This window comes from Heteronotia binoei, chromosome 11 (genome assembly GCF_032191835.1).
Source record: "Heteronotia binoei isolate CCM8104 ecotype False Entrance Well chromosome 11, APGP_CSIRO_Hbin_v1, whole genome shotgun sequence".
NCBI classification, from domain to species: domain Eukaryota; kingdom Metazoa; phylum Chordata; class Lepidosauria; order Squamata; family Gekkonidae; genus Heteronotia; species Heteronotia binoei.
Window position 1 is genome coordinate 46,024,959 of NC_083233.1, and position 13,353 is coordinate 46,038,311.

The 13,353-nt window shown below is 44.9% G+C and overlaps 1 protein-coding gene across 4 annotated transcripts in view; it reads right to left on the reverse strand.

Annotated features, from left to right (window-relative positions):
- The window catches only part of PLS3 (plastin 3), a 68,603-nt gene that overhangs the window by 19,506 nt on the left and 35,744 nt on the right, over nt 1-13,353 (reverse strand). For 3 of the 4 annotated variants that reach the window (XM_060249913.1, XM_060249916.1, XM_060249914.1), the window contains exons 2-4: nt 10,846-10,947; nt 6,121-6,208; nt 2,156-2,319 (exon numbers count right to left, since the gene is read on the reverse strand). In XM_060249913.1, the coding sequence (XP_060105896.1) occupies nt 2,156-2,319; nt 6,121-6,187 (231 nt within the window). In that variant the 5' untranslated portion in view covers nt 6,188-6,208; nt 10,846-10,947. The remainder of the gene's footprint in view (nt 1-2,155; nt 2,320-6,120; nt 6,209-10,845; nt 10,948-13,353) is intronic. The other variant, XM_060249917.1, reaches the window with a different exon arrangement.

Sequence of the window (13,353 nt, forward strand, 5' to 3'; positions counted from 1 at the left end):
GCCCGGCTGTTATTAGGGCTCCCTAGATGGGAGCACATTCAGCCGGGGCTTCGGGGACTGCACTGGCTGCCGATAATATACCAAGTTCGGTACAAGGTGCTGGTTATTACCTTTAAAGCCCTATATGGCCTAGGACCTGCTTACCTTAGGGACCGTCTCTCCCCATATGTTCCCCAGAGAGTGCTGAGATCGGGTTCTCAGAATCTCCTTACAATCCCCGGGCCAAAGGAGGCCCGTCGAAAGTCAACTAGGGACAGGGCTTTTTCGATCAAAGCCCCTTGCTGGTGGAACCAATTGCCGGAGGAGGTGAGGGCCTGTGGGACCTTGGGCAGTTCCCCAGGGCCTGTAAAACAGTCCTCTTCCGGTTGGCATACAACTGACCGACATCTGAACATCAGAATATCTGAATGTCGGAATATCTGAATACCTGAATAGCTGAATTTTAAGAAGACTGTAGCATAGCACGCTGACAATTGTGTTTTATTTTACTGTGTAAATTATTAATGTATTTTAATTTTTGATTTATTGTTAGAATTTTATGTTGTGAGCCGCCCTGAGCCCGCTTCGGTGGGGTAGGGCGGGATATAAATCGAATAAAATAAATAAATAAATAAATTAGTATTTAACCAGGAGTTGTGGGGAGTTAGGTTTCAAACAACAAATGCCTAAAGACAAACACTATTCTCAGGAAGGTTTATAGCATATAAATACAGCAATCTCCTGCAACCAAGTTACACACTGGACCCAACAAACCTTGCTGGCATACTGCAACACATATTACCCAGACAGGGGAACTTAAAACAAACATCTTATCACTCCACAGTTCTTTAGTTCACTCTCTTGTTAAACTAACCCTTCCCTCTCATTCCCAATTCTCAATTTCCACCTCCTAACACTCAACCCCTAACTCCCTAAATATCTCCATCTCATATTTGAATCTTTCCCAGTACATAGCTTCTATTAGCTGGTTCAGAGTGCTGCTCTGATTAGCTTCTGTGATGCTGGAGTTCGTATAAGAACTTTTCTCCCTGCACAGATCTTTAGAAGCTTGCAACTTCCACAGCTGCATTTTTGGAAGCGGGAAGAGGAAGAAACCCATCCTGGAACACCAGGAAAGAACTACACAGCTCAATGTCATATATAGTTTGGCCCTGAGGGAATAAGTTTTGAAAGACAATCTGTCAACAGGCTTCCCAAAATCCAAATCATAAAAAAGAAAGATCCAGAAAATTACAGTCAGGAAGCCAAGTTCAGGCAAGTCAGTCCTTAATGTTTCCTACATATTAAATCATGGTTTGCACCTGAGACATTCATTTGGCCTGTTTTGACTCTAGACAACTTGACAATTCTCAGAACGATTTGTGATTCCAAAGCGCAGATTTCCTCCCCCCTCTCATACTACATAGTCACTGCTGGGGATAAAGATGCTATGCCAAACCTGGCAACATGGGAGGCTTGGGTGCGCAGGGATGCGTTGGTGTGTAGTTAGCACTAGAAATTGCTAGAAACTCTATGGTAAAACCATAGAGTTGCTGGCAGTTCTTACAGCTACCCACTGTTCCTTCTAGGTTGTATCTGGAAGTGAAGTACTGACACAGAGGCCAGCTATGTTTTGTCTTTTATTTTTGTCCCGCCACTACTCTGAGCAGCAACAGGCAACAGCAATGATCTGCGGGAAGTAAGACTAGCTGTGGGGGGGGGGGTGTGGAGTGATGGTACTACTTAAGAAACTGATGGGCAAAGTTTTATTGGATGAATTTAAGTTTTGGGCTTGTACAAAATTATTTCCACTCTGCTGTAGAATGTTATTTTCCTAAGGTTCAGAGACAAGAGAGTTGGCCTTCATGCAATGCAGAGAAATTTTATAATTAGGATTTTTGGCCCCAATGTGCATTACTTTGCACTTGGCCACCTAGAACCTCATTTGCCACATTGACGCCCACTCACCCAGCCTCGACAGATCCCTTTGGAATGCCTCACAATCCTCTCTGGTTCTTACCACCCTGAACAATTTAGTGTCATCTGCAAACTTAGGCACTTCACTGCTTATTCCCAACTCCAAATAATTAATGAACAAGTTAAAAAGCATTTGGAACCAGTACTGAGCCCTGTAGACAATGCAGGACTAGCAGCAGGGAACTTTAAACATGCTTACGTAAACAAATTCTTCAAAGCTGATCCTTCCATCTTTATTCTTGTCACCATCAATCATGAGCTTCTGAATGATCTCTCTCACTTTGTAGCCAGGAAGAGGCAAGTTGGCTTCTTTGAAGAGCTCATGCAGTTCATAGTCACAGATAAATCCATTGCTGTTGAGGTCTGGAACATCAAAGGAAGAGACAGGCACAAAAGTAAGTTGAGATCTGGGTGAAATATTGCTTGGTAGCAACCCAGCAAGTCTTGGACTTTGTCCTAGTAAATCTCTGCCTCCACCCCACCACACACTCATTAGGGAGGATGCTCAGCTTATTCATAACAAATTCCTCTTGCACAGCATTCTTTGGGTCACTTGCCCAGGGCAAACTTGGCTGCTGGCTTAACATATTCGGAGTAAGAGTGGCTCTCCAGGGACTCAGACAGAGAAAGGTCTTTTCCAGCACCTCCTACCTCTGATGGTTTAGCTGCAGACACTGGGGACTAAACTGGGAACTTTCTTCATGTGAAGGAGCTGTGTGACCAATGAGTCACAGACCACTAAAGCTACCAATAAGTTTTTCCGCACTGGTCCCTATCTACAGTTAAACTTTATGACCTGATTGGTATTTCCTTTTTTTTCTTCTTCTTTTTTGCTGTTGTTCTTGCTGTTGCCACGTTTTAAGTAGTCTGCAGTATTGAGTTTGTACACTAGAGGGCAGTTCCAGATATACGAGCAAGCCTGTGCTGGCGAGATTTCTGGATCTGGCTAGCTTCCCAGAGCCACCGAGGCAAATTCTGGATCAGATAAGTCTTCATTTCTTTACAGATCAAATCCAACTTGAGCACTGGACATCTCCAGCCTTCTTCCCCAATTTCTTGAATCTTGTGCCTCCTCTGGCATCTTCACATGCATCCAGCAACACGAAAAAGGCACTTCCTGCACAGTGTGGCTGGATGCACAAGCTCAAAGAGAATGTGAATATGATCCTTTGTTCACTATTGCAAATTGGGTGGGTAGTCTAATTGCTTTCAGATGTTTTTCGAAACAAAATTTAGGTTCTTGTCTGCCACCTTACCTGCTTTCCAGAATTACACACAAGGCCTGGGAGCTCCCTCAGCATCCAAAGGAGAGAACTTTTCACCCCAAGAAAAAACAATTGTAAGATCTGAAGGGATGGTCTTATTTTTACATTGGTTTCAGCGTGAGCTGAGGCAGTGCAGGGCAAGCTGTGAGTGAGGGGGAATTCTGTTCAAATCTCAGCTCAGCTGCAGCATTAGGCAAGTCACTCTCTTCCACCTTAGCCTCCCCCTGCACACACATTATGAGCCCCAAGTGGGGTTACTAATGCCACTATACCTTATTTACAGGTTAAACAAGAATCACCATCACCTAGGGTTGCCAGCACTGGGTTGGGAATACCTGGAGATTTTGGAAGTGGCACCTGAGGAGGACGGGGGGGACTGGAGGGACTTCAGTGGGGTACCAGAACACCATAGGAACATAAGAGAAGCCATGTTGGATCAGGTCAATAGCCCATCCAGCCCAATACTCTGTCACATGCCATAGAGTCCACCGTCCAAAGCAGCCATTTTCTCCAGGTGATCTTATCTCTGTTGCCTGGAGATCACTTGTAATCCCAGGAGATCACCAGCCACTACCTGGAGGTTGGCAACCCCACCATCACCCCATCCTTCCACTTTAAGTTTTGCTAACGAGGTCTTGCTGAAGTTTCTATCCTGTGTGGAAGGTAGGCTGGCCTCTGCAAAGAGCAGGGACTTTCTCCTCACAGCTCCAATGCTTTCAAGATTCCAGGGAAATGTCTCCAGCTCCCACTCGGCCTGGAAGCTTTTTTCTCCCACTTTGCCTTGTTTCATTCTGCTGCTGTTCTGTGCTTGATATTTCATTTTTTAAAATTTCTCTAAAAGTATACTGCAAATTTTTATAACACTAAAATAAATAGTGCCATGACCCAGATAGCCCAGTCTTGTTAGATCTCAGATCCTCAGCAGGCTCAGCCCTGGTTAGTTTTTGGTGGAAGACTGCTGAGGAAGTTAAAGGGTCACTATGCAGAGGCAGTCAACAGCGAACAATCTCCAAATGTCTCTTGCCTTTTACTCACTCAGTTGCCTGTGATGAGTTAGGAATTAATTGCCTGTGAGCAAGGCAAGGTGATGAAAATTATTACCTTTTATGCCACAAATGATTAACAAAGGGATATTTAGGTGTTCATGGGGCCAGCCAGTTTTCATGACTTTACTTTACTTTTTGGCAAAAGTGTCTTATGAGCTTACTGAAAAGATCACTAAGAGAGTATATGTGAATGCTCAGAAACAAACATTCAGGATAGGCATTCATATTAATTTCTATTTTATTAGCCTTATTATTAGTGATGGAATCTTGACTCAAATAATCTGAGTCAGATGTACACATGAATCTGCCTTATACCGTTATGCCTTTGGTCCATGTGACTTGGTGCTATTTATTCTGACTGGCAGCTTTTTCCAGTATCTTTGAGATACTCTAGCTGTCAAAGTATCTCAAATAGCAAGCATTGGGAAACTCCCTTATCTGCCTGAGATACTGGAGAATTTAACAGGAGATGCTACCAAGGATCGAACCTGGGACTAGGGGTGTGCATTTGGCATAAGCCAAACCAAATGAATACTTGAAAAATACCTTATTGGTATTTTTCAGGTATTAATTCAGCTAGTAATATAGCTGAGCCTGAATAATAGCCAAAAAAAATGGCTTTTATTCAGGTTACTTATACCAAGGAGAGGATCAGCTGCAGCGACATAAGCTGAGAGATCCACACCACCTTGGCTGGTGGAGTCCTCAAGCCAGATCTGCGTGCAGCAGGGAGAGACCTCCCCACTGTTCAGAGATCGCAGGGCCAGTTTCTTCTGCTCCATGATTTAAATTGCCAGGAAGGAGAAGGCTCCCAGCCAGGTGTGCGTGCTACAGGGAGAGATTTCCCCATCACACACATTTCCTGCGGCCAGCCTCTACTGCCCAGCCATTTAAACGGCTGGGCAGGAGAGTCTCAGCCAGGTCTGTATGCTGAAAAAATTCAACAATCCTGAATATTGGGAAATACTTTTTTTTTGGTTCAGTATACCTAAACCAGAAAAATACTGGGTTTTTGCTGCACACACCTACCTGGGATCTTCTGCATAACAAGTAGGTGCTCCACCTAGAACTGTCGGGTCCATCCTGACAACCAGTGGGAGATGTGGGGGGACTTACCTGGAGAAAGATAAAAGCCCATGCCTTGTCACCAGTGTTGCACAGAAAGTGATGTCATCAGCAACATCCAGGAGATGCTCTGGTATTTGGACAAAAACTCTATGGTCAAACTAGCTTCTACCATAGAGTGGCCAAAAACGAGAGTTACTTGGATGTCACTAGTGTGATGACATCAATTTCTGTGCAAGACCAGCAACAAAGCCTGGGTCTTTATCTTTCTCCAGGTAAGTTCCCCTGCCAGTCAACTGACTGGTGGCTGGGGGCAGTGCCTGGTGGCAGGGGGGACCCTGGCCTCCACTGAGGTGGGGTCAGTCAACCCTAGCTCCAACAATCATTCACAGTTCCCCATTATCTCTTCAGAGGAAATGTTGGACTGCAGGTTTCGTGTGCTTGATCCATTCTTAGCCATCAGATCTTCCAGGTCATTGACAGAAAAGTTATAAGGATTTGTTGCAACATCTATCCCAACTCCACTCAATTTTGGCTCACAGGCAACATAATATCACAAAAACCACTATGAATAATCAAGGAACACTGTCACATAGGCAGAGTGAAGAGCTTTATCAGTATTCCTGTCCTCATCTCTAAACCAATAATTAAATCTTGTGCAAATACCAGCAAACGTTAGGGGGAGAGGGGATGGCTGCACAAATGCTCTCACAAGGTAGCCAATCTAATGTCTGGCTCTCAGTAACAAATGCATAATTCATGGCAGAGGAAGCCATCAGTCCACTTACCCACTTTGGCAAAGGCCTCTCTGAGTTCTTCTAGTTCATCTTTGGATATCTGTGTAACGTTGGCCATTTCATGCACCAAAAAAAGGACCTGCAGGAAGGAGATAGGAAGCCATTACTGAGTCAGGATAATGAGTGCCTATGACCAAAGGTCCCATTAACTAACGTAGTCTTCTGTGCAATAAACAGAAAATGGATTTCTACTTCTGCATCTCTTGAAACTGAAATTTCTCCAACCAGGTGTACACCATTCCCCCCTCCTTCATGCTAGATAAGTCATTAGTGTTGTTAATATTTAGCCCTGTCTGTAACTGTTTTCTTCTGAGAACAGCACAAACCGTGACTGCCCTTCAGGATTCATTGCCGTGCATGCTACAAACAGAAAAAAGCAGCACACAAAAATCCATAAAGTATCCTTTGGCAATGGAAGCCTTGTCAATTGCCATGAAAACTTAGCAGAGGCAATGCTTTGGGGTGCAGATCTCCAAGTAGCCAGTAGCCAGGTACACCCTTAAGATTTTGCCTGGTGACTAAATGATCAGGAAGCAAGTTTTTCCTCCTAGTGGGCTCCTAGGAAATCTCACTGGTTCCCATGTTTTGCAAAGCTCCCTGAAAATATTAAATGCATCTTTCTAGATACATATAAAAATGCCTTGCAGTTAGCGGCAAACAAGATGCACAATTTCAATCCAGTTTTGTGAAGTGTGTGTGCTTAATGAATACCTCTTAACTAATATTCTGGGTTTCCAGCATAAACAGACAAGACATGTTCCAGTAATTCTATTGTTTTGCTTTCCTTTCTGAACTGGTTTTCACCTTTCCACCAACACACTAATGGATCTTCATTCTCCATGGGAACTCACCAGACAAAATACATTTCAGAAGTGATGTAAAGCTCTCTCTTGCAATGAGAATTCTTCCAACTTAGGAGGACAAAGAAACTGGCAAAGGGGCAAGGATGTGGGGAGGGTCCAGAAAGAAAGCAGGGCCAAGATTCTCCTATTTGTTCTCCCATGTGTAGGCTACAGCAGTAACTCGTCAAAAGAGGGAAGGGACTTTTCGAAGGCAGAGTCAAGAACTCATAAGCCGCAAGCATTCTCATTCCTGCAGTAAAATGCAGGCTTGTGCTACACATGGGTGGGGTCATAACCACCAGCAGCCAGCACCCTGCATTACAATAGAAGTTTATACATTGCCAGTTGAATATGGAAAGGGGGTCACAAGGCCTTTTTGGCAAGGAAAGAGCAGGCCACAAAATGGGTCATACCAGAGCATTTTGTCAAGTGGCAAGAGTCTGTGGTGGCTCTGGGCCAGACTATGTTGTTTGAATAAGCCCTGAAAGTGTTCTCCCTCCCCCAGCCCCAGCCTGTGTTTGCAGAATGACTAAAGAGAATCTGCTTGTTGTTCCAAGCTGGTCCTTTCGAGTGTGCTCATGGCAATTGTTATGTTTAGAATGCAGATTTGCCTGAGGCTGCAAACATTTAGTTTGAGAGCTGTTTTTTTGTGTGTTCGAGGAATAGTTTCTGATGAGGTGTGTGCATGAAAAAAGAAAGTCACAAAATAAGAGCATAGTAAGTGTGGAGCCTCCTGGGAAAAGAGGCACCCTAAACATCCATTGCTTCTGCAGCACTGTCAGCAATGGCTTTATCACAGCATCTCTTTGCACCCAGAGTCTGGCTGATATCATTTGGTGTCAGAGAGGTATTTGCATTCCCCATCCCAGATCAGACTAGCAGTGGCTGGAGTAGATAAAAGGAGAGATGGTAGCTCCCTTCCTCTATGGAGTATGACTTGGTCATGAGTGTAAGTGAGCCAGCACAACTGGCAACTTAGCCTATTGCACACCTTAGACTTCCCTGATCTCAGATTTTGGCTAAATCTATGGTGGACTCTGCTTTGGTGCTGTGGACAAGGAAGAATGGACATGCTATGCTTCTAGTTCCTATTATCCTATTAATTTTATGTAGATACACCCTTGCTTAAGACCTGTTAGAAGAGAGCTGATTGAAACACTCCCCCATCTTGCTTCCCTAACATCTTTGGTTTTTTGCTAGTTCGATGTTTCATCCTGTTTGTGATTGAGCACACAGGAGTCTGCACACAGGACACTAGGGAATATGCATAGATCAGCTTACCAGTACAATGCTAGTTAGTGTCCACACTGCTATTACAACGGAATCTAATAGTACAGAGGGTGGCTTCTACTGATTTAAAAAAGCAGTCAAACCAGGCCATCCAAAGTCAGGAGAAGGGGTTCCTGTGTACACAGCAAACTCTTTCAGTAGGCAGAAAACTATGGCTCTGTGATAGTAACCAAAAAACAATCAAAAAATGAGCAGGTGTATACTGAGCATGGTCCAGGAGACACAGACTAGTGCATGTTGTTGGGAGTCAGTCAAAGAAGGGAAAGGAAAAAAAAAAAGACAGAGACTGGGAAATAAACTGTATGTATAGAAACCTGGATAGAGGGATCTGAGTATGTGAGTACAGAAGACTTTTCCAATTCTCTTTTTTCATGTTCGTAGGGGTTTTTTTTCGTAGCATATTTACATATTAGGCCACACACCCCTTATGTAGCCAATCCTCCAAGAGCTTACAGGGCTCTTCTTACAGAGCTTTCTGTAAGCTCTAGGAGGATTGGCTACAGCAGGGGTGTGTGGCCTAATATGCAAAGAAGTTCCTGTGACAAAAGAAGCCCTGCGTGTTCCTTCTTTTAGTTTTTCATTGACTCCCAGCTTGTAATTCTATAAAAGCACAGTGGACCCAAATCTCCCCTCATCCCATTACCAGCATCTCCCACCAACACAATGGCTTGTACACCTTGGCTGCATTCAGTAGCTACTCTTGGGTGCAAACACACACACACACACACCTTAAAGCCTCAGGCTGAAGCCACTCCCCAGGCCAGGAGGCAATTCCCTAGTGAATGTTGAATATATTTTGCAACAACAGAGAAGACAATTCTCTCAAATGCACAAACAGGAAATGAAAACAAGTGACCACACAGCAGTTAAAAGGGAGAAGAAGAGGGGGGACAAAAAAGAAAAAGGGAGATTTCCCTGTTTGGCCAGCCCTGAGGCTCCCAGCATCTGCGAAGGCTGAAATTAACCTACCTGTTCACAGTAGATAGGCTTTGTTATGGCAAATGAAGGGTTGAAATTTCAGCAGGTCAAGGCTGTCTCCCAGCTGGCTATAAACCGTTCTGACAAAGCTTCTGGTCATCTGGGCAATTTATTTTAAACCAGCAACAGACCATTTTGTGAACAGTTTCTGAAGAAACATCAGTGACCAAGCAAGGGCTGAGGTTTTATTTCTGTCAGGGAAACAGCAACCCCAGCTGCTTCCACCAACACCCATAATTTAAACACAGGCTAAAGAGTGGCACCCAGGGGAGAGGAGAGAGAGAAGTGGCAGGTAAACAGACTGAAGGGAGCAAGCCAGCTTTTACAGGAGTTTCTTAGATAAACAGCTTGTCGTTTAGCAAGCCTTACCTGGCCTTGCAGCTTTGCTGCCCCAGCAAGCTGACCCTGCAAAACCGAAAGTTTTAATGCCAAAGTCAATTCTTGCCAAGTAGAATCAATTTAGACAAAAGTGATATTCAACGGGATGAAGGGAGGCTTTGGCCTATAAAAGTTTCTGCCACAATTGAACTGCTGGTCTTCAAGGCGCCACAAAACTCTTTTGTTGTTGTTTTGGCTGCAAAAGGCTAACATGGCTGACCCCTCAGGGAATTGAAGTGAAAGGCCGAGATTATGGCTTAGACATCAAAACCAAACACAGGGAAAGTTTGCAGTTGTGTGAAAAGAGAGAGAAAAGAAAACAAAAACATTTAAAATAAAAAGAGCATAACAGCTAAGAGTCCCTTGTTTGAATCTTGCCTCTGCCATGCACTCATGGAGAGGCCTTAGGCAGATCACTGTCTCTCTTTATCAAACAACCTGGCAGATAAGAATGCTGATAGGTTGCAGAAGTCCTGACCACAAGTTACAGAAACATGTACAATATGTGTACAATGTACACGTGATTTTTCTTTATATATATATATATATTGATTAATTCTCATGTTACAATCAATGCACATACAGCTGAACATTTAATCAGGTACTGGCCACTTGGTGGAGACAAGGAATCCCTCCTTCCCCAACCAGTGGCAGGAGAAAATAAAATAATGGCCTTTGGGCTTATGGAGTGGCATATGAGGAAGTTGATAGCTCTTGCTGGTAAGAATTTAGAATCAAGAGAAATTGAGAGCGTTAGGTCTGCTGCTGAGACTATGTTAGGCAGGCCTGGCACAGACTAAAAGGATGCTCTTAGATTATCTTGAGGACCACAAGGAAAGTGCCTGTTTTCTTGGATCAGATTATTCTAGCTGGATATAAAGGGAGGGAATGTACTGGAGTCAGGAGGCAACCTCCAGCCAAGGATATACTGGAGGGCTGCATCCCAGTGAAGAATACAAGAGGAAGGCTACATTTCCCTCTCTCTCTCTCTCTCTCTCTCTCTCTCTCTCTCTCTCTCTCTCTCTCTCTCTCTCTCTCTCTCTCTCTCTCTCTCTCTCTCTCTCTCTCACACACACACACACACACACACACACACACACACAGAGAACTCAAGCCTCCTAAAATGCTTTTCATACACACACTTTTCGGGGGACACCCCTCTTCATCAGGAAAGTGAGGTAAAAAAACAGGTCAGTTAGTGAACACACATCTTTTAAACTGTTCTCACCTACAGTGTTCAAGCTTGTGTAACAGGGTCACTCTCTAGGCCAGGAATGCATAGAAGCAGAGCTGTGTCCAAATGGAGATTGCAGCTGTGGCGTTTCAGGGCCTGTCAGAGATGGGGCAGAGGAGGAGGGGGAGAAGAGAGATGTCAGTTAATAATGCCTGGTCGGCTCCATTAAACATAGAGAAACAGTGAGGTCAGCTACCACTTTTAGAAACAGAGCATGCTAATAAAACCACTTGTAATGCTTTTATAAAGGGGAAAGAGGCTTTGGGATGGTGGAGCTGGGGGGTCACACAGTGCGAAGGCAGAGCATGTCTGGAACACTGCAGTTAGACAAGTCTCAGGAGTCATTTGGTTCAATTCTAGACAGGGAGGAGGCAGTTTATGAGCTGCAGAGCTCTTTCCTGTAGCCCCCTTGAGGTTCTCAGAGAAGTATAATCACTGCAGACCCAGTCCCCAAATAAAGGAGAACTGTGCATGCTACCCACATGCTTCTCTGCTGTTTGCTTCCTTTTTAGCTTGCAGATGTTGCCAAAGCTCTGCAGAAAGTTTTCCATCAAGCAGACATGCAAATTCCTCAGAGAGTTCTGCAAACCAAGTTTGAAGACACTCTCCCCCACTCCCACATGCACACATAGGAGGGGGGACCAGCATATACCATCAGGTGTGAAGCTGGTGTCTGTTTGGAAAGTTGCAATTGGAAACAGGTACCGAAAGAGAATTGTCCAGCAAAACAGACACAGGTGCCCCAGGAAGAATAACTTGGCTGTCCTTTGTGGCTGTCAGGAATTAATCCATTAACAGGGAAAAATGGGCAGACATGTATTTCTACCCCAAGGAGTACTGCTTACTCAAACATGCAATATAAAGTTTCTCTCAGGGTGGTCTTATAGATTCTGGAGCCCTGGGCAAAAGCCCAGTTTTGGGCTCCAGAATCACTGCCCTACCCTGCCAGGGACAAGCAAATGGCAGCCCTCTTCCCTGCGTGAGAGCCATTACTGAAAGCTGGATGCCTGAGTCCTGGAAGGACTGTGCACAAGCAGCCACCACTGAACTGGTAGCCCAAGTCCCAGTTGGAGTCATTTAGAGCTGCCAGGTCCCCGTTGGCCACCAGCAGGAGATGGATGGGTAGGGTGGCCAGATCCAGCTTGGGAAACTCCTAGAGTTTTGGGGATGGAGCCTGGGGAGGCCAGGGATCTCAGTGGGGACCAATACCATAGAGTCCACTCTCCAAAGCATCCATTTTCTCCAGGGGAACTGATCTCTGTAGTCTGGAGAGGAGTTGTAATTCCAGGGGATCTCCAGATCCAGTGCTCCCTCTAAGCTGAGTTAGTGTGAGCTAGCTCACAGTTTTTTAGCCCTCGGTTCACACACATTTGTCTCAGGGTAGGAAGGATGGCCCCAGAGCAAACTAATTTATTCAGTAACCAAATCGTCGCTCACAACTTTAATGCCAGGAGTTCACAAAGTAGACTTTTTGCTCAAAAGACTCCACAGCTTAGAAGGAGCATTGGCCAGGTCACACCTGGAAGCTTGCATCCCTGGATGAATGGCTGCTGCTGCAAGTAGGCATCTCAAGCTCCCAACAGGCCAGATGTGGGCAGCAGCAGCAGGAATCTGCTTTTTTTATTCTTCCCCCCTTTATCAGAGAGGTGGAGCTTTGAGCAATCAGAGGCCCTCCCACCACAGAGCCCAGGGCAGCTGCCCCTTTCACCCATTGGCTAAGACTGCCCCTGGTTTCAATTTCTTTGGTGTAGTGAAAACATAACATGTTGAAGGAGGAAAGAGTCAAATACACATGATTTTTTCCCGGGGGGGGGGGGGGCGGGGGCTGAAGTGGCACAGCACAAGAGTTGTCAGATGAACCATCGCCACTTTTCTGCAACGACTCCACAGCCAGGAGGGATTAACCTGTGGCCTTGTTTACCAAATTCCTCCCATGCCATAGGCAGTTTGCTGCATCAAGATCACTGTAGGCACTGTAGCTCTCCTTGAAAGAGAAACCGGAGCTTGGAGGACAAGGCGATGAAGCCAGGAGAATGGCTGAGAGCTCCGTAGAGGTCTCACCCAAGATAAAGATCACAGGCTTCATGCTAGCTGTTTGATTCCCTTTGATCTCCTTCACCTTCACTGTGCAATGGATGCCTGCCCATCCACTATTCTGAATGAGCCTTGGATGTCTTTTGCAGGAAACACTTCAGCAACTCTACTCTACTCTTTCCTTCTGCACCACTGAATTCCCTTGTACCTTTTTTTAATATTTGTATCACTTCCTTTTGTTGTCGTTATTGCCCAAATTTCACTTCTGCTCCCCACGTTTGCAACATCCCCTCAGAGACCACAACAGGGTGATCCTTCTCTGAGTTCCCTTTAGAGCTCTAAGCATTTAATTATTTCCCTCCTCTATCCCACCTTGTCTCCCCAAAGGGGTCCAGAGGCAAGTTATGCATTTATTCATATTATACAGGTAGATATAAACAGGCTCAGCAAATTTACAAACAAGCATCA